General features: G+C 40.4%; 1 protein-coding gene across 1 annotated transcript; it reads right to left on the bottom strand.

The window, feature by feature from the left end:
* Window positions 1-672: 672 nt before the first annotated feature.
* LOC306843384 (cellular communication network factor 6-like) lies at window positions 673-26,965 on the bottom strand. Its single transcript, XM_079374848.1, has 5 exons — window positions 26,713-26,965; window positions 18,615-18,876; window positions 16,446-16,685; window positions 12,495-12,688; window positions 673-3,138 (listed from the first exon to the last, which is right to left on the bottom strand). Exons 1-5 carry the CDS (start codon window positions 26,758-26,760, stop codon window positions 2,857-2,859), a joined length of 1,026 nt encoding a protein of 341 aa, XP_079230974.1. The 5' UTR covers window positions 26,761-26,965; the 3' UTR covers window positions 673-2,856.
* Window positions 26,966-27,490: the final 525 nt, after the last annotated feature.

Here is a 27,490-nt window from a genome sequence, read left to right as displayed (position 1 = left end):
CTATCAAGAAGAAACAAAGCAACCTCGGCATCTGATTCCAGGCCTTCCCGTTTCTTGAGTTCTCTCCACACGGGTCCTACCTCTTGCCTGATCATAACACTTATTCTTAATGCTTTGTTCCTCCGATACCCCCCCCCCCCCCTCCTTTTTTTATCTGTCATCTCTCTTTATGTATATTCAATCTGCCAATGTTTCTAGACTAGACTGCTGATTGGCTGCAAGTGTGTTTTGGGACTTGGTCCAACACTGTGGTCAAAAGCATTTTTCAAATATTGCTTAGTGCACCTTTAAGTGTTTGCAAAAATATCTCCCCGTTCTCTTTACTTGCTGTATTCCAAACAACAGAGTAAAACACATGTGTTTATACAGTTGTGCGTTTAGGCCCGAATCATACTCTACTCAAATGTGTGATTGACCCAAGGGATGCTTTAGGTGCGTCCCAATTCACATAATAATATGGTAGTAAAACTAGTGAACACTGAAAATTAGAAGAGAAAAAAATAAATAAGAAAGAAAGAAAATTGTGTACTTTAAATACTTGCATGATGCAGTTGACCGAGAAAATAAAATGTGTAATGTTGGACGCTTCATGCATTCAACTGTCGCAGCATTAATTACATAGAAGAGGAGGGGCTACAGACTCTGATTATGAATGACAAAATAACCTTCATACACTAAAATAAAATTCATTGGCTACACAGTTGAATACATATTGTATAAGTGCACAGTAAATAATGTGTCATTCGGGACTCAACTTTTGCCCCTTTTGAAATCAACTACTCATTGTAAAACAACAGTTTGAACTTTGCCATTAGATTTTATAAAAGCATAAAGCTACCTGAATAACAACGACTTCGGATTAAAGGAATAGTTGAATGTAACTGTCTCATTCAAGTTCTGAGGTTTATTAGCCCAATGGTCGGCCATGATTTTGCCAAGTAAGACATGTTCCTGCATCAACATCTTTTGTTGATCCTGGATCAACATTATTGTCCAAAAATATAGACTTAACCCAATCCCTACCCCTAAAACCTAACCCTACCCATAATTTATTCCTAAAATCAGTGGGAAATGATAGCTGATTAACAAGGGTGTAGAAGCACCTAACCCTCACCGTAAGCCTAAAACAGATGTTTCCTGAAAAGTTATCTCTGGATTCTGATTGGTTGATTAGAATGTTGTTCCAGGAGCAAATAGGATGTTGATCCAGGAACATGTTGTACTTGGTGAAATCACGCTCACCTCTTTGTTCATACAGGTACATCTCAATAAATTAGAATGTCGTGGAAAAGTTAATTTATTTCAGTAATTCAACTCAAATTGTGAAACTCGTGTATTAAATAAATTCAGTGCACACAGACTGAAGTAGTTTAAGTCTTTGGTTGTTTAAATTGTTTAACAAAATTTGTTTAACATTTAGCAAAACCCCACCAATTCAACAAATTAGAATACTTCATAAGACCAATAAAAAAACATTTTTAGTGAATTGTTGGCCTTCTGGAAAGTATGTTCATTTACTGTATATGTACTCAATACTTGGTAGGGGCTCCTTTTGCTTTAATTACTGCTTCAATTCAGCGTGGCATGGAGGTGATCAGTTTGTGGCACTGCTGAGGTGGTATGGAAGCCCAGGTTGCTTTGATAGGTTGCTTCAGGCCATCTGCATTGTTTGGTCTGGTCTCTCTCATCTTCCACTTGACAATACCCCATAGATTCTCTATGGGGTTCAGGTCAGGCGAGTTTGCTGGCCAATCAAGCACAGTAACACCATGGTCATTGAACCAGCTTTTGGTACCTTTGGCAGTGTGGGCAGGTGCCAAGTCCTGCTGGAAAATGAAATCAGCATCTTCATAAAGCTTGTCAGCAGAAGGAAGCATGAAGTGCTCTAAAATCTCCTGGTAGATGGCTGCGTTGACTGTGGACTTCAGAAAACACAGTGGACCAACACCAGCAGATGACATGGCAGCCCAAATCATCACTGACTGTGGAAACTTCACACTGGACTTCAAGCAACATGGATTCTGTGCCTCTCCACTCTTCCTCCAGACTCTGGGACCTTGATTTACAAATGAAATGCAAAATTTACTTTCATCTGAAAAGAGGACTTTGGACCACTGAGCAACAGTCCAGTTCTTTTTCTCCACAGCCCAGGTAAGATGCTACTGACGTTGTCTCTGGTTCAGAAGTGGCTTGGTAGCCCTTTTCCTGAAGACGTCTGAGCGTGATGACTCTTGATGCACTGACTCCAGCTTCAGTCCACTCCTTGTGAAGCTCTCACAAGTGTTTGAATCAGCTTTGCTTGACAGTATTCTCAAGCTTGCAGTCATCCCTGTTGCTTGTGCACCTTTTCCTACCCAAATTCTTCCTTTCAGTCAACTTTGCATTTAATATGCTTTGATACAGAACTCTGTGAACAGCCACCCCTTTCAGTAATGACCCTCTGTGACTTACTGTCTTTGTAGAGGGTGTCAATGTTCGTCTTCTGGATCATTGCCAAGTCAGCAGTCTTCCCCATTATTGTGGTTTCAAAGAAAAAGGGATACCCGACAGTTATACTGTAGGGATGGTCATTTAATGAAGCTCAAATGTAAATATTATAATATTTTGAGATATTGGAGTTTTGACTTTCATGAGCTGTAAGCTCTAATCATAAAAAAAACTTTTGAAATTTTTACTTTACATGCAATGAATCTAAAATATATGAAAGTTTCACTTTTTGAAATAACTTACAAGAAGATTTTTTTTTCATGACATTCTAATTTATTGAGATGCACCTGTATACTTGCATAGAGTATTTCTGGCCATATACTATAGCTTACAGTACATTAAGCATTGTGTACTTCCTCTTTGTCTGTTTTATATTAAGTGCAGCTCTGAAAACATGTCATTAGCATCATAGCACTTCCTCTGACACACACAGGAAGTGATCCACTGCATCTTCCAGCGTACGTTAGATCCCCCTTTGCAGTGGAACTCTATGTTCACCATTTTGGACTTATTAGGAAAGCAGCAGCGCTTGTCTGTGCAGATGCCGCAGTATGTCGGGCGATGCTTCTTAACGCTGGTACAACCAGACAGCGAGAGCTTCTCTGCTTTACTGGCCTGGAATTTCGGTTTGCAGGTTTTACCTCTTGGCATCTAAGCATGAATGAAGAAAAAAAATTAAAAACTCAATCCCTTTCTTGGTTGATTAAGGGTTCAAAAATAGAACTTTGGAAAGGTTCCAGCTTCATTAATTTAATTCTAATATACCTGCATACGTTTTGGCTTTTTTAACATATGAAATATTTAAGCCTGGGTAAGTCTGAACCCTGCAGGATCCTAGGATATTTTGTTTGACACTACTCATAATTTACCCAGGGTTGACAGTTATTACTGGGTATTCGGTATTCATAAGCTGATGCTTCACACTGTGCGTTCCTAAACACTGGTTTAAAAGTTCTTATTTGTGGTGTCAATTTAATACAACATGCAGTGTTTTTGTGACTGTCCAAAGCACATGAATGACTCATGTGATAGGTTACCCTGCAAACAAGCCTGCACTGGCCCTTTACGGGCTGCCAGTGCAGGGCCCCTGAGAATTTGCTCATTGGCAAAACGTTGGCCCCTTAGCACTGGCCCTGCACGGGCAGCCCTCACTTAGCCTCCAGGAAGCCTTAGCAATGTTTTATTGAAAATAATAAAGTTTAAAGTCACTGTTATGGAGGTAACGCTTGCTTTAGTTGGGTTCCTGACCCTTGACTTTTTTTTATAAGTTTTTCTCTGGCTGCTGTGACTGTGTGTTTCTGAAACACATTTATTATAGCAAAATTTGATCTGATGAATCAGTCATCACATAGTGGCCTGATTCTCTGATCTCATCCAGAGCCTGATCTCTGAGGACTTTCACTTTATAGTAGCCCTAGAACACAACTGCATGAAGTTTTGGCCTGCATTAATATTTTGAATGTTTTTAAGTCGTTATGCAGAAATTATTTGGATGGGATCATGTAGACTCACACAGATATCAATATTCAGCGTATGCACCTCAACAATGGTGACAGTCAACAAAATATTCAGATCAACTCTGAACATCACAAAACAAGCTTTTCATTGATTGTCACAATTGTTGAGGTTCATATGCTTGAATGAGTCTACATGATCCTGTCTAAATAATCTCTGTATAATGACTTAAAAACATTCAAAATATTAATGCAGGATAAAAATTCATGCAGTAGAATTCTAGAGCTACTATAAAGTGAAATTAAGCCTAAATAATGTTCTCGGAGATCAGCCTCTGGATAAGATCAGTGAACACTACATGATGACTGAATCATCAATAAGTAACCCTTACCATCTGATTAGCTTGTCTTCTCATAAATTTTGCTATAATAAATGTGTTTCAGAAACACACAGTTAGAGCAGCCAGAGAAAAACTTAAGTTAAAAAGTCAAGGGTCTGGAACCCAACTAAAGCAAGCGCTTACCTCCATAACAGTGACTTCAAACACTGGCCCTTTACTGGCCAACTTAGGGCTGCCAGTTCAGGGCCCCTGAGAATTTGATCATTAGCAAAACGTTGGCCTCTTAGCACTGGCCCTGCATGGGCAGCCCTCACTTAGCCTCCAGGAAGCCTTAGCACTGTTTTATTGAAAATAATAAAGTTTGAAGTCACCGAAGGCTTCTTTGCAGGGTATCTGTTTATCTGTATTTAACCTAACATTCTTATACTGCATTTTCACACTGCACAAATTTGGCACACAAAAGAGGTGCAAACCTTCATTTGGTGCATAAACTGATGGAAACACATTTACTGAATAAATTCCTCAATGCATCAAAAAAGTCACGTGACTGCGCAATTGGATGGCGTAACTGGACTAACAAGCGGACCGATCTCAATGCAGAGCATCTGAAATGCTATTTTAGTCATTATATATGAAAAAGACCCACAGAGGCTTCTCCTACTGCAACAAATTACCCTTTTCTTGCCCTTTCTTGATTTTCATGATATTTGGCACCAGTTTATCAGGAAGTGATGATTTTGTTCTCTTCGTCTCACTGGATGGAAATGGTGCTTTATTCACAAATGTTTTATGCAATATTCCAATTATATATCTTTTTCAGTTTTTCTTACAATGATTTCAGTAATATGGCTGAACGGTTTATCCTGTTTGTGTAAAGTGCTTATTAACATCAGGATATGACGGTTTTCTTTTCAGTTGAGGCTTTTGTGTTTAGTGTCAGGCCCACACATGCCTGTTCTTGACTAATTGTTTCAATGAAGTCTCACTACAAGATCCTAAGGTAAGTAATTTTCCTGTAAGCTCCTTAGGAATGCTGTAATAAAGTACTGTGACTCATCTTACATCAGTATTGACACCTTTCTCTCTCGCTTTCTTTGCAGGGAAGTCAGACTTTCTTTTTCCCTCACTCACTGTACCACAGCATCAGATTTCACTTTTTGGCAAATCCACCTTCAGATAAAGCTGATGAGATTGTATTGCCCTGAGAGCTTGTACTTTTGATATTCAAGTACGAACACAATTAGAAACAGCCAGTTTAAGTATGCAGATTCAACTTTATAATACAATGGTATATATATACCATTGCACCAAAAGTATTTTTATAATAAAGCAACTCTCAGAACGTCCTTCTACATAATATATCACAGTAAGTAGCACCACAATTGATGCTAGAGTTCTCAGAACTCAAATGGAGTAAATCTGCACAATTAATCTTATTAATCAAAACATTTGATTTGTTTATTAATTGAAATGTCAGCAATTTTTTGGTCAAACTGATCTTCATCTCCACTGGTTCGAACTGACATAATTTTTCAAAGCCAGATTTTCATTGACTTTCAGCTGGTGTCAAAGCTATTTTTTGTAGATGTTCACACATGTGAAAACGGTAATGAAGTGTAAACAAGTGTAGCTCACCACATAAACTAAATACCAGGAAATGTCCAAATACTTCATTACAACACTAATTCATTGTCTACATTTACAACACAATATATACTGTATAGTATCTAAATAATCCAAAAATAAAAATTCTGTAATCATTTACTCACCCTCATATTGTTAAAAACTCAAATTTTTCCATCTGATGCGTAACTTGAATGTGGGAACCGTAAATATTACTTGAGCAAACTTATTTCCAGAAACCTTGACATCAGTGTATATTATCAGTTCATGATTTTCTCATTTGTCTTAGACAATCAGTTGATGAACAGACAGAACTTTATTGGCTCTCAAATCAAATCGTCAATCAACTTGCATATACAGAGCTCGGATCCAATGTTGCGATATGTTAATAGCATCAAACCTTACTGGTTCTTGTGTCACGACATTAGGTCAATTGCCACAAGAACCAACACTGTTAAGAAAAAAGAAAACCTACAGAAAACTCAAAAACCTGAGGCAACCAGCTTCAGGACTTTTTTGTGTTTGTGCTACATATGGAAAAATTGTTAACTTAATTACATTTTTGTCTGTGCTTTCATTAAAAACAATACAGTAAGTTTAATGAAACGTTTCTTGTAGATCCACATTCAATTAACATTTTAAGTTAATATGAGAATTGATATTACATAATAGTGATGTAGAATTTTTATAGTTTGTCGCTCTAATGGTAACTTTTACAACAATATGTTATAGAAAAACTATATAGATTTTAAAAATAATTTTTTTCTGATTAACAAATATTTGTCATTATAAGTCACCACATTTTACCCCAAAACAAAAATGATTAAAGTGTGTTATGAGTGACCAAACTCATTGGTTGGTTGGACCCTCCCCACCAAACTTGACATTATAAGTTCTTGCTGTTTAATATTTTAAATTGCTCAAACTAAATGGCCAAAAATTACTTTATTTAATATTTAGATTAGAGACCAAAATTAGAGAAGTCTATAAATACTTGATTTTTTTTCTGAAATATTGTTAATCTTCATTGCTCAAAACTTAAAGGAATATTAGCTTTATAGGTATACCACTGTTCTGCTAACATGTTTGACAAAATAACCAAGGCATTTAAAAAACAAATAAAAAAAAAACTTTTGTAGAAAACTCTGTGATCAAAGAGAACATGATTAGATTATAGATTAGAGAACAGTAACCACTTTAGCACAAAATAAGGTAACAACTGAAGTTTTGGAGGGTTACTTCTATCAGAAATTAGGCCCTTGCTTTGAATGACTTCAGTACATCTGCGGCTGCAGAACTTCACAAGTTTCTCACACTGCGCTGGTGTGATCTTGGTCCACTCTTCTTCCACTCTCTTCCGTAGTTCGATAACTGTAATGGGTTTCTTAGCCATAACTTTGTTGCCAAGGATTTTCCAGAGATTTTCATTTGGTATTAGATCAGGACTAGGATGACTAGGACTTGCTTTAAGGAGCTGCTTTGCCTATTTTGCAGTGTGAAGGGGGCATTGTCTTGCATGAAAATTGCAGGCTGATTGGGAGATGCTTACAGGGAAGGTACTGTATGTTGCTGAAGGAAGTTCTGCTAAACATTTGCATTCACCTTCCATGTAGCTGTATAAGAGGCCCAACTCCTGCTGCACAAAACATCCCTCAAACCATGCCACTTCCTCCTAGAGCTGAAGATATTTGCCTGAACCCGACGGATTTGGGCTTAATTCATATCATTTTACATGGGCTCGGGCTTGCGCGGTAAATGAGCGGTCATGTGATGCGTTTCGATTAGCTCGAGAAAGATGCGAAAATGGATGCTGAGGAGGTGAAACGGAGGCTTGCCTCTGGCGATTAAGTTTTGGTTGGACCAGCAACTAAAGCAAAGTCTGAGGTGTGGAAAAGTTTTGACCATGTGCATAATGAGAATAATGAGCCAGTGGGTTATGTGAAATGCAAAAAAATGTGGCATTCTGTTAAAGTACGACAGCAAAACAACAGGGAATTTGTCGCTGATAAGGCATGTTGATCGAAGCTGTTCAACACCTGCCAGTGCCCAGGATCAACCTACAATCAAATAATTTGTTACAGCATCAAAACCCATCCCTGCAAAGTTGAAACAAACGATGATGAAGAAGTGTGTCAGCTTTTGCTGTAAAGACATTAGGCCTTTTAATATATGTACGTAAATGGCGATGCGTTTAAAGAGCTGGCTGAAGAACTAATTAATGTCGGGGCTATGTATGAGAGGGTTCCCGTAAACTCTGTTATTCCCCGCCATGTGACAATTGCGAAGAGGTGCACTGACATGGAAGAAGAAAAGAGAGAAGCTTTAGTACAGAAACTTAAGACTTTGTTGAAGGATGGCACAGTCGCAATGACCACAGACATGTGGACAGAGGATTATCGGAAAATTAGTTATTTGACAATCACATGCCATTTCATAAGTGAGGATATGGAACTGGGGAATAAAACCCTGACAACTACAATGTTCCCTTTGGAAGAGGCAAAGACGGGAGAAAATATCAGATGGGAGATATTGAAACTACTGATGACAAAGTTTGGCCTTGACGCTTCCTCTCTCAGCAAAATTGTATAGGTGACCGATGAGGGGGCAAACATTAAATTAGCTCTCCCAGAGATTGGACTGCATTGACCATGTCATTAATACGGTACTGTGCCATGGACTCGACATTGCTGAGTTATCCAAAGCTGACGGTGCTCCGGACATAGGAGATACCATTTCTGAAATCATTAGTCATATACGTTAAACAGTCGGGGTTGGCTGCGCAACTGTCAACAACATTGCTGCAAATGGGAGACACTCGGTTCAGCACGGAGTACCTCACACTGACTTCTATACAGGCCATTTATCATGAGCTCCATGAAAAGCTGGAGGCATGAGGGGAGAGCATGCGCATTGAAAAAATAGCACTGGACATACTGGGCTTTTTGATAAACTTTCTGAAGCCGTTCGATGAAGCACAGCGGGAACTTGAGGGAGGCAAGTATCCAACACTTAATCGTGTGTCTCTGGTGTGAGAAACTGAAACGCCATTGTCAGCCCAATGCGGACTCCCCTCAGCAAGCTGTCGTGCGTAAACGGCACGAAGACTGGCTCGCGCGTAAAGTGATAATAGAGGACCTCCACAAGTTCGCAACATTCCTCTGGCAAAAATTGAACCAGCTTTGAATGTTGTCACACTCAGACAGGAATGCCATACATGCTCATGCCCGCACTCTTCTGCAAGCCATGGCTGCAGGTGCACTAGATGTGGAGATTCGAGACCCAGAGCTCTCCGGAGTCGAACCCACTCCTCCGGCAAAAAGAGCGAATTTTGCGGAGTGGGAAAAATGTACAGCAAGCTGACTGGGAAGATGATGAGGTCACTCGCTACATTGAAACGGCTGTCATGGAAAATGAAATGGATGTTCTTGGCTGGTGGAAGATCAACAAACCATCCTACCCAAAACTTGCTAAATTAGCCAGATCAGTACTATGCATCCCGGCCAGTAGCAGCAGCAGTGAAAGGGTGTTCAGTGCTGCTGGACACACCATCAGTAAGCGCAGGACTGCGCTGAAGCCATATACAGTGAATTCTGTCGGGCCTAACTTTTAAGGCCCGATTACAGCTCTACTTCCTCCACCACCTTTCACTGACTCCTTTACACACTTCAGTTTTTCCCCAGTTTGACACTGAACATAAGGTTTCCCATCTGACCCAAATAAATTAAACTTGCTCTCATCACTAAAGTGAACTTTGGACCAGTTCTCCTCTCTCCAAACAATATGCTCCTCAGCAAAGGTGAGCTTAGCCTTTTGATTCTTTCTGCTGATGAGAAGCTTGGTCACTGCAGAGTGTGCTTTCAGTCCGACTTCTCTTAAACATGTCGAGACTGATCCTTACCCGTTCATCGAGGAACTGGCAAGCAATTCCAGCTGCAGTGTTGAACCAATTCCCCAGTGAAAGTCTCTGCATTATCCTGTCATCTTGTGCATTTGTCTTAAGTGGATGATCAGCCTTTCTGGGGGACTTAAATGAATTAGTGTCACTGTAAATCTGCAATGTTCGATAAATCACAGACTTGAAATGACTCCTCTTGCAATGGCTAAAAGGGTCGTTCCTTTTGGCCAACCTCCTGTTGCAGGGTTTAGTCACTTTAGAGCAGCCCGCCATCTTGTAATCTCAGTGAAAATTGGAGGAATGCTGCCAGTTAAATAGGGTTTGTCATACTGTATAATTAAGGAAATTAGCACCAGGTGCCTGTCAGACTTGTGTCATGTCTTGTATTTTGTTTTGCTCCCCATGTGCCTTTCTTGCCCTAGTTTCTAACTATATGTCCTTATTTGGGTTTTCCTGTTCCTGTCCTCGTTTAGTGTGATAATTAGTTCATTAATCTTCAGCTGTGTTTCATTAATTATCTAGTTTAGTTCTCTTACTTAACCCCTGTGTTTCCCTGTCTCTAGCGTCTGGTCTTTGTGTGTGCTCCGTGTCTCCTTCGTTCCCTATGTTCTACCACAGGCTCAGCACCCTCCTACTTCCACTCACTTTTACGAACCTACATCCCCTCCAGAAGTCTGAGATCTGCTAGTGAGCGACGCCTTGTGGTACCATCACAGAGAGGCTCAACATCACTCTCCAGAACATTCTCGTTCACCATTCCTGGCTGGTGGAATAATCTTTCCACCCCTATCCGGAATGCCGGATCCCTGTCAATCTTCAAGCAACAACTGAAAACTGAAAAAAAAAAAACTCTTTCCCTCTATCTTTCTCTCCCTCCCTTACTAGCTTGTACTTATTTGAACAATGACTGAGACTTGGTGTTACGAGCACTTCCTCTGTCTGATTGCCTCTTCAAGATGAATCGCTTTTTTGTATTCCCCAATTATAAGGAGCTTTGGAGAAAAGCGTCTGCCAAATGACTAAATGTAAATGGTCCAGCTATTCGTTTAATAAAGACTGTCATTTGAAGTATTCCTCATCTACTCATTCCCTTGCTCCAGCGAATTGTGACAGAAGACCAGACCGAAACAGAAAGTGAGCAGTGCCTTTTCTCCCCATTTTGTTTTCGGTTTTTGAAAGTGTTTTCTTTTGTTCTCCTGTTTTCTCCCTGCGGGATGGATCCCGCTGCATGCTTCTCCACCCTAGCCTGCCGAGATCTCCCCTTCTTCGAGTATGCCTGGGAATTCTGTGGGCTTTCCGCGGCAATGGCGTGGGATGACACCACCATCAATTCTCTGTTCTGGCTCGGGGCCAACTGTCATTGCCCCGTGGACCTCCCAGACACCACTGGACTAAGTTGGAGGGAAGGGGTCTTCCGGTGTCTGGGGAGTGTCTGAGCCAGAACCAGGCCGCCATTGAGCCCACCGTCCATCCCCCAGTCAAGTCTGCCGGTCGATCCTCAGTCAAGTCTGCTGGCTGTTCCAAAGTCAAGTTTGCAGGCCGCCGCTCCCTCAAGCCCACCGTTCTCAGCTCACTCCAGCCCCAGAGCTCGCTCCAGTGTCGGCTCCAGCCCCAGAACTCGCTCCAGTGCCTGCTCATCGAGAGAGCCTTCCAGTGCCTGCTCCACGTAAGCGCAACCCAGTTCCCGAGTCCAGCCCACGGAGGGCTCTAGTTCCTGAGTTTAGCCCAGTGAGGGCTCCAGTTCCAGAGTTCAGCCCAGTGAGGATTCCTGTTCCCGAGTTCAGCCCAGTGAGGGCCCCTGATCTCCAGTTCAGCCCAGGGAGGTCTCCTGATCCCCATTTCAGTCCAGGGAGGGCTCATTAGTTCATTAGTCTTCAGCTGTGTTTCGTTAATTATCTAGTTTAGTTCTCTTACTTAAGCCCTGTGTTTCCCTGTCTCTAGCGTTTGGTCTTATGTCATTTTGTGTGCTCCGTGTCTCCTTCGTTCCCTGTGTTCCAGCGATTGGTTTAATAAAGACTGTCGTTTGAAGTATTCCTCGTTCCCTTGCTCCAGCGAATTGTGACAGTGCCAGATTATCACCAATAACTTGGAGGTCTATGTAAGTGTTCTCTCATTTTGATCAGAGTTCTTTTTCAAATTCATTCAAGTTTTTATACTGTGCCTCGGAATACAATTAATTTATGAAATATGCTGATGAAAACTGCATGAAAATATGCATGAAAACTGCCCTTCTACTCCTGTTAGGATGACTTTAAATGGGTCTAAGCAGTGACCTTGAAATTTACCTTGAAAGGACATAGGTTGTTCTCTAATTTTGATCTCCACTGTATATATTAATATATAATGTAGTTCAGTCAACTGTTAACGTTTTTTTTTTTCAGAATTTTTTATACAGTGAATAAAGTTTGATGATATTAATGTGTCACCAGTGATTTTGGATAATGATTGCTGAACAAAATTATTAGATTTACTTGAATTTTTGATCTGTTCATTATGCATACAGTATGATCATTTTGTCCTTTGAAGATTTGGATTAAATCAATGGAGGTGTATGGATTACATATAGGCTACCCTTTTGTCCTTTTTGGCGATTGAATACAAGTTTGGAATGGCATGAAGGGTGTATAGATGAAGACAGAATTTCTAGTTTAACCTTGCCCAGCATGTGAAGTTCCAGCAGGACGGATCTCTTACCTTAAGTCCCTTTAGAGCCTTTTTATCACATGGTCGAAGCAGACAGAGTCGGCGTTCTTTTCTCATCTCACACTTGCTGTTGTCGTTGTTGACTCGTACAGAGATGCCGATGCCGCAGGTGCGTGAACAGGGTGACCAGGGTGTGGTCTGGACTAAACAGTTCTTCTTCCAGGCTAAGGGAGGATCCCTGTAAGCTTTCAGTGTTACAGTCACAAAGCACGACGTCATCCCACAGCACACATTCAAACATCTGCCCTCACCCCAGGCTTCACATTCTGACAGGAACAATGAGTCTGTGAATACTGTATAGTTATTGATCTGTCACAGCTACTTAGGAGCGGTTTAGTTATGACGTCAATTCATAGAACAATCCAGAAGGCATATTCACCGTGGGTTCTCTCTGGAGTTTCTAATATTTGGCTGTTTTCTAGTTATGAATAATGTTAGTACAAGGTTAATGTCACTCTACATGTTGCTTTTCAAAGATATCTAGCAAATTGGAAGTAGTTTATTTTTAGTATGGATGTTTGAAAACCGTGCCAACACTACTACACTTTATGTAAACCACAAGTTTATGTGCTTGGCGAATGACTTTTACTTACAGTAAGTGAACAAAAATGTGTCTCCTTATGGTAACTTACATTTGAGGCATAAGTGCATGTAATTTATTTCATGAAAGTCTCTTCAGACTTTTAACTGCTGTTCTAAAAGTCCCTAAGAAATTCTAGAGTGAACCCATGACTGCATAATGTAAAATTTTTCACTCACACTTTAGTTTGGGACACATTCTCACAAATTTTGCCTCAAACTTAATTTGCTGCTTATTAATAGTTAGGTAGTTGTAAAATATGGTCATGCAGGATAAGGCAATAATATGTGCTTTTTACTGTAAGTACTAATAAACAGTCAATATGCTAGTAATATGGATGCTAATAAGCAACTAGTTATTAGTGAGAAATGATCCTTATACTAGTGTATACAAACTAGTGTATTAGTGTTCCCACATTTTCTTATGGTTCAAGGACAGCAACATGAACTGCTCTGTTGGTTAAAAGTACATCTCTACTGTATCATATCCCATTCTCATCATCTTAGTAACTTCAACTGCTTATAAAGGAATGCTTGTTCCAAATTCAATACAAGTAATGCTCTATTAACAACATTTGTGACATGCTGTCAGTTTAATTACCATAAATAATTTCAATTTCAGTAAAAAAAAAATAAATGCTTACAGCGAAGCATTTACAATGAAATAAATTTGGACCAGGCAGTAAATTTTAGAGGCATGGGCACAAGGTTTACACATTACAGCCTACTGCTCTATTTTGCACAGAATCTACTGTCATGCACGGTTTTAAATTAATAATGACAGTAGTGACAGATCTAAAGGCATATCACTTTACTCCATGGCTGCAACGGCACCCCTATACCTAGCCCTAACACTAACCAAATTGAGCCTGCTGATCATTAAAGGTGTCCTCCAAGGTCCAGGATAGGAACCCTGGTTTTGAGCATGAGTAACAATATGAGCTGCACCAGCACCTCAAAAGGGAGTGGCATCATTCCTCGGATTTCTCCTCTTTAGGAAGCGATTCGTCTTAGCCCGTGGTTATGAGTTGTCTTTTTGCATCAGGATAGGATTTCATGTTCTGCAACCTCTTTGAGTGCATAATACTCCTTGTGGGGAACACAATGTTATTTCAGGAGTGTGTTCCATGCTGTCTTCATTTTATGAGTGAGGACTTGCACGGTAAGTGTGTCATGTGTTTGGCCATTCATCAAGCTCATGCTGCACTTAATGGCTCTGCTAGTTGCATGAACTGTGAGATTTTTAAGAGTGCTTTAGAAGTATTTAAAAATACTTAGTTCTGGTTTTACCCCATCACTCGCGCTAAATCCCTTTGGGTCCTTTTCGCTCTCTCTTACTGGAGCATGTTAAGTCTATTTCAATGGTTGAATTTGCTCCTAATGATGTTGTTGTTATGTCCCGGTCCGGAAGCATGGGATGTGGTCTTTGGATAACATTCTTATGACCACTGCCATCAGGACTCTGAGGAGTTCAGCAGTGGTTTAGCCACTCTCTAGTGGTCAGGAGGCACTGCATTTATCAGCTTGTATTGAGCTGCTTGAAGTTGTCTCATGTGCTGTGCAGATGCTTCACACACAAATCATGCAGAACAACTTTGGAGCTCATTGGTAAATCTTATTTGGCTGCCAGTCAGGCTGGTGTGGCGCTGCATAACATGGCAGTTCTGCAGGCCTACCAAGCAGATATCCTTATGGTCGATCCTGACCTGCGGAAGGAGGGAATGCCTAGTTTTAAGAGATCCTCTCCCTTTTGCAGAAAAGAGCCATAGAGAAAGTGCCTCCTTCTAGACCGGAGTTGGCGGACTTAGGTCAACTGAACTACTCTTTACAGAAGCGTTGTATGTTGACAGTATGCTGACACTGAAGTACATCTGGACGAAGATTTAGCCGGTGGACTGGTTTGTCATGATAGATTATCTGAAGGATGCTTATTTCCACATTCAGATCATTCAGAGACACAATAAGTTTCTCAGGTTCACTTTTGGGGGCAAAGGATTTCAATTTTGAGTACTTCCTTGGCTTAGAATGGCACTTTGCACCTTTATGAAATGCATGGATACAACTTTGGTGCCTCAGCGATAGTGCCAGCAGACACTAAATTGGTCTGTTTCTATATGGGCTTCAGACAGTCATCACACCAGGGTGTTCTCATAGCGTCAGCTGCCGATGTATTGTTCCCTATTCAGGGAACCAAGGTTACATATGTAACCGAGATGTTTCTTTTGTAATTCTGTCTGGCTCAACCAGACAATGGTGGGCGGAATTAGAGTAAATAGCCTTTGCCGTCAAGGTGGGCTATGTGCATTTGCGTAAAAAGTGTAAATAGACACTCCATATTTTTTCTATGATAACAGACAATATGCCACAAATACTACTCAACTTTAATTGTATCAAACCTGGAGCATTCCTTTTTAAGTCAACGTGAAATCAAAATCGTACTTACAGTAGTTGCTTTCTTAATATCCTCGCTCTTGTTGTTTTCATAAACTTTCATTAACATGTTATAACTAGGGATGTAATGATGCACCCGAAGCCAGTTGAAAATCAATGAAAATATGTGACGATTCAAGTTCGATGAGATGTTGAACAAATCGCGATACAGTTGGGGTGGAGGTTTATATGAATGTATGTCTAGAGGAACTGAGAGTCTTCAAATAAGTTTTGATGGTATTTTCTTCTCATCTTGCCTCCGTATAATGCATATTGTAATAGTGTTTACCAGCCCAGCTCTGCTTTGTTTACAGCAGTAATCAACGAAACACTGTATTACTGTTCTTCTATAGGTGCACCTACTGGTAGAGAGTGAATTTGTGTCTGCTTTTTTGTAGTTTTATGTAGCATAATCTCACAAATGCTAAATTTAGACCATTCTGTTTTTGCTTTAAATGCTTTTTCTCTACAAGGTACATTTTCTGCTGGAAAATGTCGACACGCTTATATTTCAACATAAGAGATATTTCAGTTTCACAAAGAAATGTGCAGAATTTTGTCTGGGAAATAATAAAATGACACTTTTTCATTCAGAATTTGTCTTAAATCTAATTTTCTTAAAAAACAAAACACAAAAAAGTGAGAATCATATTGTGAAACCAGTTTCATGAATCATATTGTTTTTGGGTTAAGTTGAGTTGAGTGAATTGTTACATCCCTAGTAAAAACCCTCTTCCTCTATAAAATTATTTTTGTTTCTGCTGATGTAACTAAATCTGTGTGGGAGATGAAAAATAAAATGAACCAATAAAATCACATGCTAACATGTTTCCATCTAATCAAACCCTGATGGAGAGAATAATTTTCTCAGAATATTCAAATGATGTAGTGTATTATGTTTTTTTTAAATGCCTCACACTGGGTGATATTCACCTGACATGGTCCTGTAGGTGGTGTCCTGCTGGTGTTTTGGGCTTTGATTGCTCTTGAGTCCTGCTGGCAAGCTGCCCCGGAGAGCAGCGGGACTCAACATTCCAGCCGGCTTTTGGATGAAGACAGGAGTGCAGCCGATGGCTCCAGCAATGCAAGTGCACTTGTAGAGTTGGCTGGGTTGGAAGGCCTGTCCGTTATCATAGTGAGCCCCATTCAGGTCACAACCAATCCCCATCATATCTACAAAAATATGCAGGATTGACTATTACGTACAAAAATTTTTACTTAATTTAAGAGATCCAGTTATGGTCATGAGGTTAAAAAAATAAAAAATCCTAAAACTACATTAAAACGAGGCAGTTATTTATTACAATGTGGCCACAATTTACCTAAAACTATGGAACAATTGATTCAAATGTGGCCACAAAATAAACGTTGTGGGAATGGATTCTTAATTTGTGGTCACAATATTTACATACAGTGGGGAAAAAAGGAATTTGATCCCCTGCTGATTTTGTACGTTTGCCCACTGACAAAGAAATTATCTGTCTATAATTTTTAATGGTAGGTTTAAGAGTGAGAGACAGAATAACAACAACAGCAAAAAAAAGAAAACGCATTTCAAAAACGTTATAAATTTGCATTTTAATGAGTGAAATAAGTATTTGATCCCTTATCAAGCAGCAAGATTTCTTCTCCCAGATGTCTTTTATATAGGTAAGGAACTGATATTAGGAGCACTATCTTAAAGGGACAGCTCCTAATCTCAGTTTGTTACCTGTATAAAAGACACCTGTCCACAGAAGCAATCAGTCAATCAGATTCCAAACTTTCCACCATGGCCAAGACCAAAGAGCTGTACAAGGATGTCAGGGACCAGATTGTAGACCTACACAAGGCTGGAATGGACTACAAGACCATCGCCCAGGTGACAACAGTTGGTGCGATTATTCGCAAATGGAAGAAACACAAAATAACTGTCAATCTCCCTCGGACTGGGGCTCCATGCAAGATCTCACTTTTTCATTTCAATGATCATGAGAACAGTGAGGAATCAGCCCAGAACTACACGGGAGGATCTTGTCAATGATCTCAAGGCAGCTGGGACCATAGTCACCAAGAAAACAATTGGTAACACACTACACCGTGAAGGACTGATCCTGCAGTGCCCACAAGATCCCCCTGCTCAAGAAAGCACATGTACAGGCCTGTCTGAAGTTTGCCAATGATTCAGAGGAGAACTGAGTGAAGGTGTTGTGGGCAGATGAGACCAAAATCCAGCTCTTTGGCATCAACTCAACTCGCCGTGTTTGGAGGAGGAAGAATACTGCCTATGACCCCAAGAACACCATCCCCACCGTCAAACATGGAGGTGGAAACATTATGCTTTGGGGGCATTTTTCTGCTAAGGGGACAGGACAACTGCACCGCAGTCCGCAAGGGACAATGGACAGGGCCATATACCGTCAGGGCCGTGGATGGGTTTTCCAGCACGACAATGACCCAAAACACACGGCCAAGGCAACAGAGGAGTGGCTCAAGAAGAAGCACATTAAGGTCCTGGAGTGGCCTAGACAGTCTCCAGACCTTAATCCAATAGAAAATCTGTGGAGGGAGCTGAAGGTTTGAGTTGCCAAACGTCAGCCTCAAAACCTTAATGACTTGGAGAGGATCTGCAAAGAGGAGTGGGGCAAAATCCCTCCTGAGAGGTGTGCAAACCTGGTGGCCAACTACAAGAAACGTCTGACCTCTGTGATTGCCAACAAGAGTTTTGCCACCAAGTACTAAGTCATGTTTTGCGAAGCGGTCAAATACTTATTTGATTCATTAAAATGCAAATCAATTTATAACTTTTTTTGAAATGCATTTTTCTGGATTTTTTTGTTGTTGTTATTCTGTCTCTCACTGTTCAAATAAACCTACCATTAAAATTATACACTGATCATTTCTTTGTCAGTGAGCAAACATACAAAATCAGCAAATAATTTTTTCCCCCACTGTATACAGTGTTTTTTTTTCTCCCTGCATATCATATCATGTGCGAGGATTCTCATTACACGACTGTATTCTCTAAAAACAATTTAGCTTCTAAACTAAATGTCCTAATTTTTAAGAAGTTGTGATGTTGATTGTAACAACCCCAGCGTTTTTCATAAGACGCTCACTCACAAGCACAGACGCCAACTTCATAACGTGGCTGGTCTTTGGAAAAGTCACAGTACATGCTTTTGTGAGGGTCACAGACATCCCTCTCGTTGCATGATTCCCCAATCTGCCGTGCACAGGTTTTGCAGCAGCCGCAGCCATCCAAGATGGAGCTGACGCCAGGGGCACACAGCGGCCGGACGCCACAGTTACACGGCCAGCTACAGAACTGCCTCCTCTCCACGAGGCCTGTCACTTCCCGCTGCTTCTGCCTGCTATCAGCACCCTGCAATACATGCAAAAAGAAAATAAGACCCTGGAATCAAAGATATCAGAGAGAGAGAGAGATACTCTCATGATCACCTCTGTGAGCTCATTTGTAGTTATTTGTGAAAGAATCACTAATGTCATGCTCTTATTCTTTGGTTTTCATTTCCTTGCCATGCACCATTAATGTGTTTAGAGCATAGTTATTTGATCAATGTGGCTTTTTGAAAGAACAATCCAAATTAGGATGACAACATAAAACTTAAAGATGAATATATACTGAATACATATTATACTATACATTTATAAACATACAGTATAATACATTTATACTAAATATATATTATAAAAAATAAAACACTTGCTAATTTATATAACAGGATTAGATAAAGGCCTGCTGACAAACACAAAAGAGAACTTGAAATTTGAATCTTTTTGGAATCTCTTCATTTACAAGAACTGTCCAAACAAACCAATTCACCAGAATAAATCTAGCTTTACAAAGCTGCATATGAGAGAGGATATATATATATATAGAGACAGAGAGAGAGTTTTTAGGATGAAACGATACACTAGAATGAATCAAATTTTTCAAACATGAAAGAGAGAGAGTCTGAACTGAATTACCAAATTGATTCACTAAAATGAATTGGACTTGCCAGCGCTACAACGAGCCAGAACTGACAGTGTGGTTGTTCACATCCACTTGCAGTAAAATAACACAAATGTGACCAGCGCCACCGGTGTCAACCCCAGGAGGTTAAAACAGCAGCAATCTTTGCGCTGCACCACTAGTTGTTGGAAACTATAGCGTGCTACTAAAACAGCTGAGCTTCTCTCCAAGTTATATTTGGGGTTGGAGTGTCACCATCACAGTGCTTTTGTTGTATTGTATGCCACACCCTGAATCTTGCAGACACTATTTACTGATTCTCAAGAATATGTTATTATTGTAGAAGAACCTATCACTCTAAATTATTAGACAAATCCAAACAATGTGGACAAATTATCTGCAGGAATCAGCAACTGTGCCAAATCCTGCATAAAAGTAGTCAAGGCTCTCTAGATCCAAACGAGTACTGTGACAAAAATTTAGCAAAAATACACTTGTAAAATTATATATGCACTGTGGTGTTTTCACACTTAAAACAGAACACACTCCATGCGGTATACCACTCACATCCCAAACTTTATTCTTCTTCATCGCACTACTCAACACAATTTCTCACTAGAGCTCCTAGTGGTGCAGTTCCACATTACTGTGTTAAAGTAAGCAATTACTATGAATTGAACATCAAATATTGTATGCTTCTCAACACAACATCTTCCCCGTTACTCAAACAGAATTACTACTCTTTTTAGGTCATTACCTTATTCAAGTCTTTACTCAAACAACAACTTATCTCAAATAATCATATTCAAATGACCTCTTATGCCTTCAAACAACAGTCTATTTCAAATAGGCAGTTCAACAGAGGATAACGAGATTTTAGCATACTTTTATCCTTATAACATAACACAGAATAACATTCATCAAACATTTCAGGATTCAGTGTACATTCAAATTTTTTTTTTTTAGATAGGGCAGCGGTCCGCCTACACCCTTTACATATCTTCTTGATCTGACTTATTTCTTTCTCTTTCAGACACGTTACTCTAACACATAGTCTTGAGTCCACAAAGGCGGGCGTCTCTGTCTTAAGCCCCTATCCGAACTCAAAGCAGTGTTCTCCATTGTACAGCTTCTTTCAGGTATTTCATCCTGTGCAGAGTTTTCCTCTCTTTCTGGACAAAGTGAAAGACGTGCTGAATTCCATCTTTTCCCATCACTTAAGATGAAAGAACTCGGGCCTGTTTGTTGTTGAACTGACAACGGATCAGTGAACTGGGCTTCTCCTTTTTTCACATGAAAAGGCTTCCTTACTCTCACCTTATCTCCAACCGCAATTTTAAGAAATTTAGATCCTCTTTTACGATCGGTGTATTGTTTACTTTTTTCCTGTCTTTGTGTCACACGAGCTCTGACCTGAGCAAATTGATCAGGGTTATCCTCAGGCAGAAGAACATTCAACTTTGTTCTCATAGGACGACCTCTCAAGAGCAGAAAAGGAGTCTCACCCGTTGTGGCATGGGGTGTCGCTCGATAGCTCTTCAGCATGGTCAGGACTGCAGATTTCCAGGGCTTACGAGCCACTTCAGCTGCTTGAAGACATTCTTTAAGCACCCTGTTGAACCGTTCGATGGCCCCATTAGCCTGAGGGTGATAAACACTGGTCTTTATGTGCTTTATTCCCTGTGTTTTGACAAAATCAGCAAATTCAGACGAAGTGAACTGCGGCCCATTGTCTGTTGTGATGGTGCAGGGGTTTCCTTCTCGAGCAAAGATAGTGTTCAGAAATCTCAGAACAGTCTCTGTTGTTACTGATGAAGCAAAACCAACTTCCGGCCATTTACTGAAATAGTCAATCAGTGTTATTGCAAACTTACAATCAGTAGCTCCCTTTTCAAAAGGTCCTACTATATCAATAGCAACATGTTGAAATGGGCCTTTTGGGAACTCCACTGGTTGCATTGGAGCTGTAAATGTTTTGGCCGATTTATCACTGGCCTGGCAGGTCTCACATGCGGACAGGATCGTGTGGACAAGATCGTCCATTCGCGGCCACCAATACAGCTCTCTTAGACGCTGTTTGGTTCGAACCAGCCCCTGATGTCCCTCATGCGCCAGATGGATGAGGCGTTCCCGGAGTGCCATAGGAACAATCAAACGATTCCCTCTGAAGATCAATGGACATTCAACAGCCAGTTCATGTCTGATCGGGAAGTATGGACGTAAGTCACTGGAGACAGACTTTTGCAATTTAGGCCAACCTGTCTGAATTGTCTGACGTAACTGAGACAGTTCTGGACAGTCCTCGCATTCAGCTTTGAAGTCCACAAGCGGCAACGCAGTCAGAAAAGGCTGAATTTCTGCGATTTCAGAAATCAAATCCTGTTCAATGGATACAGTGGTGTCTGTGTGGCTCAATGGCATACGGGACAGACAATCCGCCACACAGTTTTTACTACCAGGACGGTACTGCACATCATACTGGAAGCACAGGAGCCTAGCAGACCAACGAGCTACCCTCATGCCTGCTCTATTCATGCCCTTTGTGGAGAGAAGAGTGGTCAGGGCCTGATGATCAGTTCTTAAAGTGAAACGATGTCCCCACACATACGTTCTCCACTTTTCTACCGCCCAAACACATGCAAGTGCCTCCTTCTCCACAGTAGAGTATTTCCTCTCAGACGTTGATAGCGTCCTGGATGCAAAAGCTACCACATGTTCGACACCATCAGGATGTAACTGTGTCAGAACAGCACCCAGGCCGTAATCTGAGGCGTCTGTAGTAATGAATGTGGAAAGAGAAGGATCATAAATAGAAAGAACAGGGCTCTCCAGCAGCATTCTCTTAAGCATTTCAAAGCTTTCAACAGTCTTTTTACTCCACTGTAGTGGCGATTTTGCATCAGCTCTGAGCATCTGCCTCAGTGGCTCGACCACAGTAGCGTAGTTTGGGAGAAATTTGTTGAACCATGACGTGAGTCCTAGGAACGAACGGAGCGTTACCATATCTGTAGGTCGAGGTGCTTCTGAAATGGCAGTTAGGTGGTCTGGGCTGGGACGTAGTCCTTCTTTTGAAATGACATGACCAAGGAATGGAATGCTTGCTTGGTTGAAAGAGCTTTTCTCAAAGTTAATCTGCAGGCCAACCTTGTCTAGCCTTTGGCGAACATCTTGGAGGTGCTTATCATGGGCCTCCTGAGAATTACCATAGACTATAATGTCGTCTAAGTAATTCCTTACCCCTTCCAGCTCTTTTAGGACCGTTTGCATCATTTTTTGGAAGGCTGACGGCGCTGAAGCTAGTCCAAACGGAACCCGAGTAAAACGGAAAAGGCCTTCGTGCGTTATGAACGCTGTCAGATTACGACTGTCAGGATGGAGAGGTAGCTGGTGGTAAGCGGAGCTCAGATCAATTTGACTGTAATGTGAAGCACCTGCAAGTTCTGTAAACAAGTCATCCATGTGAGGTAATGGGTAGCAATCCATAATCACACTCTTATTGGGTTCACGGAGGTCCACACAAAGTCTAATGTGTCCATCACGCTTACGTACCACCACCAACGGACTAACCCATTCTGAAGCATCAACTGGTTCAATTACACCCGCTGTAAGGAGACGATTAAGCTCAGTGGACACCTCCTTGCGGATGCTGAGAGGTAAGCGTCTCAATTTTTGACGTATTGGTGTGACTGTTGAATTAACTTGCACTTTGTGGATGAATCCTTTTACACATCCAAGGTGAGTAGCAGATACAGGTGATACTGTGTACACGGGACTTGTGGGATGCTGAGTCATATGAAGAGGTGCAGCTGAGATTCCACCTTCATTGTCTATGTGCTTTACTTTCCCGCTTACAATGTTCAAGTTCAGCAGTCTTATTAAATCTAACCCTAACAAGGGAGATCCTGCAGTCACTACATAAAAACTAGCTGCAACTACATTGTCATTTTCTGGGACACCCACTAATGCTGATAAGCAACCAATAACTGGTAGGTTCTCTTTTACATACGTGACAAGTTTGATTTTTGGCTTACTCAGGGTGCATTGTGAGAAGTGTTTCTTATACAGATCTTCTGGAAGTATGGAAACTGATGCACCCGTATCTACAACCAGTTGTAACTTATGTTTATGACCTCTTGGTGCTTCAATATTCACTTCACAGGTGATCTTATCATTGGATGTAACAGATTTGTTTATGTTATCCACGCAGAGTACAGTCACGTCTGGAACTACCACCTCTCTTACTTCACTCACTGCTGTCTTACATACTCTAGCAAAGTGTCCTCTTTTTTCACAGTGTCTGCATGTCACTTTAGCAGCAGGGCAGTTTTTATCATTTGCCAGATGTTTATCTGATCCACATCTGAAGCATTGTCGACGTTGCTGAACGGTCATTGTTTGTTTTCGATCCTCCGATCGTCTCTGAGCAAATTGTGACTTCTTGGTTGAACGTGCGCGATTTCCCCCTCTGCCATACTTAGCATCCATACTAATGGCTTGTACCGACTTCATGGCAGTAGCAGTGGAATTACAGAGCAATGACGAATTTTTAACTGCAGCTTCCACTTGACATGCAATTGTAATAGATTTCTCTAGAGTGAGGTCGTCCTCTAACAGTAATTTGTCCTTTACTGCAGTCAATGACGCATTCGCGATCAACTGATCACGGAGCATTTCACTCTCCATTGCCCCGAAAGCACATGGGGCTGCTAACGCTCTTAAAGCGGCAACGTATTGCGTAATAGTTTCATCCGCTCTTTGCACACGTTGTCTGAACGTGTGACGGCAGGCGACAACGTTAACTTTAGGCACAAAGTGTTTCTGAAGTGCGGCCATTGCTTCATCAAAAGTAGTACCTTGTTCTGGCAGAGTATAAAACAGACGCTGACCTTCCGTCCCCAAGCAGTGCAGCAAGACTGCTCGTCTGCGTCTCTCCGGCCATGCATCTCCGGTTGCCTGGATGACTATCATGTAATTTTGGAAGATTTTCTGCCACGTGTCAAATGGAATCGGTGGCTCCCCGCTAACAGAAAGAAACGGGGGCGGGCTCGGCACTGAAGCGCTCATCCTCGTCGCCAATTTGTGGTGTTTTCACACTTAAAACAGAACACACTCCATGGGGTATACCACTCACATCCCAAACTTTATTCTTCTTCATCGCACTACTCAACACAATTTCTCACTAGAGCTCCTAGTGGTGCAGTTCCACATTACTGTGTTAAAGTAAGCAATTACTATGAATTGAACATCAAATATTGTATGCTTCTCAACACAACATGCACAACAACTGTTAATTTCACAGCTTCGTTTTATCTCCACATATAGCATTGTGCCAGCTTTGATGGGGTTGACCAGTCATCTGGTTGGGCCAGTGCCACCCTGCCCGTTATGTGACCTTGTCACTGCTTTCAGGGTAGGTTCTACATTTGATAAAGAATTTCTACTGATAAAGTATGTTTAAGCCATTTATTTTTTCCAGTTCAACAATCACAGTTGAGCCAATATCAAAATTTAAGATCTTTTGAGGTATCCATTTTTGATGCACATAATTCATATAGTGAGAATTGCTCCCTAAAATTACAACTAATTAGATTTGTTTATAGTAGTTGTTAATATTGTGTGATAAAGACCCCCTCCTCTATTCCCACCCTCCTCCTTCCCAACTTTCATGACACTTTAAGCACTGTGTTACTGTAATTCTCTGGCTCTTTCAGTGAGTTTAGCAGCAAATCCACATGCAAAGCTTGGCAAAGGAAAAATCCAACCCTTATGTCAACAAGCGGCCCCTTCACACACCTCTACTGACTGCGCTTCTGTTAAAGCGTCCTATGGAAGAAAAACATCAACCAACCCAGCTGCATTTATAATTTTGACACTCTGCAGGCAGTAAATAAATCGCCCATATATGCACCCCGTCTTTCATTTTCTTGCTTTTAAGTACCACATGAGCATATCTGTTTACTTTCTTCAGTTTATCTTTCTTTACTTTCACTTGTGTAAATTACCCCTAAAAGCCTTGCCAGAGTGTAAGGGTGATTCAGTATTAAATATTACAATCCAGATAAGAAAATGTCTCAATTTAAACACAGTCAGTCATCAGTGCAAATGACAGTATGTCCACAGACTGTAAGTACTGTAATTTAATTAACCAGATAGTATGTGGAAACATAATAGGTGTACTAACATATTGTTATTGCTATTTTGTGGTAATTATGGTTATAGTTTAAAAGTATTTTGAATATTAAAAGACATGATCTATTTGGTAACAAAAATTAAAAAAATGTATTACTATTATATGAGCTGTTACATAAATGTAATAAATATTATATACTATTATAAAAACATTTATATAATAGATATGTGACCATATGAATTATTCCAGTCTGTTCCTCAAAGCTTGATTCCATTTAAATCAATTATATTGATCCTTTATTTTATAATAGGCTACATTATATTTTATAATATAATTCATATAATAATTAAAATTATATAGCATCACCCAGATTTCATATATTTGAATAAACGTGACATTTTAAATCCATAAGAGCCTTTAGCTCTGTAGGTTTTGGTGTAGTTAGTTAGATTGGTTGTGTTTATCATAAGAGCCATATCTTTTCTGTACCGTAGGGTTCACTGCAGGCCACTCTCTTTCACACAAGTACTTCCAGGGTCACCAGAGGTCAAAACAAAAAATCTGGAGTCTTTCTGTCAAGGTTTACAGAATGAGTTCATTTTGTGAAACCGAAATAACAATAGGAACTTACATGCCAATGCAAACTCATGAACATCTTGTAAACCCTTTAAAGAGATGCTATATTAAAATGCCATTTCTCAGGCCACATCATCTCAAGGTTTTAAACAGCAGCAAACTTGCATTACATCACTCTGAGCCTGACCTGTCGTAAGCACTTTGACTACTTCTAAAAAGTTCTTCTAAAAGACAAGAACACCAGCATAGCTTTGATGTGAAACTAAAAAAATGTCAGATTTTATAGTTTTTTTTTTTTTACGTGTTAATGTTAATAAGCAATCAACTACAATTACAGATGTATGCCAACAATGTACAGTTAACATCCCAAAAAATATAGAACCTCAAAGCCAAGTTATAACTTTCATTAACATGAAAGTATGAGTGTCTATTTAAGGTCAGCTAGGCAAGTCATTATGGGTTATGGGCAGACAATGTTGCTATTGGTTATAGTCAAGCTTTGACTGTTAAGAGAGAATGGAATTGGTGGCACTTACCTGACTCAGAAAGAGCGGCAGAACACAGCACAGTAGTGATAGCATCATATACGGCCGGCAAAGGAGCTCTGTGCACCCAGAATGAAAGAACGAGGGAAAGAAGGAAGGCTTGGGAGAGAGAGAGCTGACCTGTCTGAGAGAGGTACACAAAGCTCCCCTCTGTCTGTTCTCCAAACACACCTTTCCCCTACAGAACTCACATAGAACTCTATCTGAAATATTTCACCCTCCCTCTGCTCTCACTCTTTCCTTCAGCTGTTCCTTTCTCTTATCACACCTTGTAGTATCAAAGACAGCTAAAATCATTTTCTTTATCAGTATCTATTCAATATCAAAACATGCTTAAATCAAGATAAATTTATCAATTATTTTTAGAGAATATGTCTTGAATAAAGTTTATTTTTCTTACCCCATTGGCAATTTCTTTAAGCATAAACACAAAAAGGTTTATAATACCCAGAGAAAAAAGTCCATTAACCTTTTCATTAATCTCAATGGCTTGCATTCAATGGATGCAATTTGAAGTCTGAACTATGAAGTAGCAGGAAAATTACATCATGACAATGCTGGTTTGCTGATGGCACCCCCACCCCCTCCAAAAAAACAAACAAACACATATATATATATATATATATATATATATATATAGGCCTATATACAAATGTATGTATGTATGTGTTGATGAATGGACACGAAGACATAAACAGGCTTTAATAATCCACAAGGGTAATATCTAGACAGGTAGGTAGAAACACACAAGATTAGACATAAAAGACCC

The sequence above is a fragment of the Barbus barbus genome (assembly GCF_936440315.1).
Source record: "Barbus barbus genome assembly, chromosome: 24".
In the NCBI taxonomy this organism is placed as follows: Eukaryota; Metazoa; Chordata; class Actinopteri; order Cypriniformes; family Cyprinidae; genus Barbus; species Barbus barbus.
The sequence above is the reverse complement of the archived record's forward strand: the minus strand, read 5'-3'. Positions and strand labels throughout refer to the sequence as shown.

What these genes read in the sequence shown, in the direction of transcription:
- LOC306843384 (XM_079374848.1), bottom strand. Translation starts at nt 26,760, where the DNA reads ATGATGCTATCACTACTGTGCTGTGTTCTGCCGCTCTTTCTGAGTCAG. An exon ending in TGCCGCTCTTTCTGAGTCAG is followed by an intron (nt 18,877 to 26,712) that starts GTAAGTGCCACC and finishes CATGTATTGCAG; the next exon opens with GGTGCTGATAGCAGGCAGAA. An exon ending in TGAAGTTGGCGTCTGTGCTT is followed by an intron (nt 16,686 to 18,614) that starts GTGAGTGAGCGT and finishes ATATTTTTGTAG; the next exon opens with ATATGATGGGGATTGGTTGT.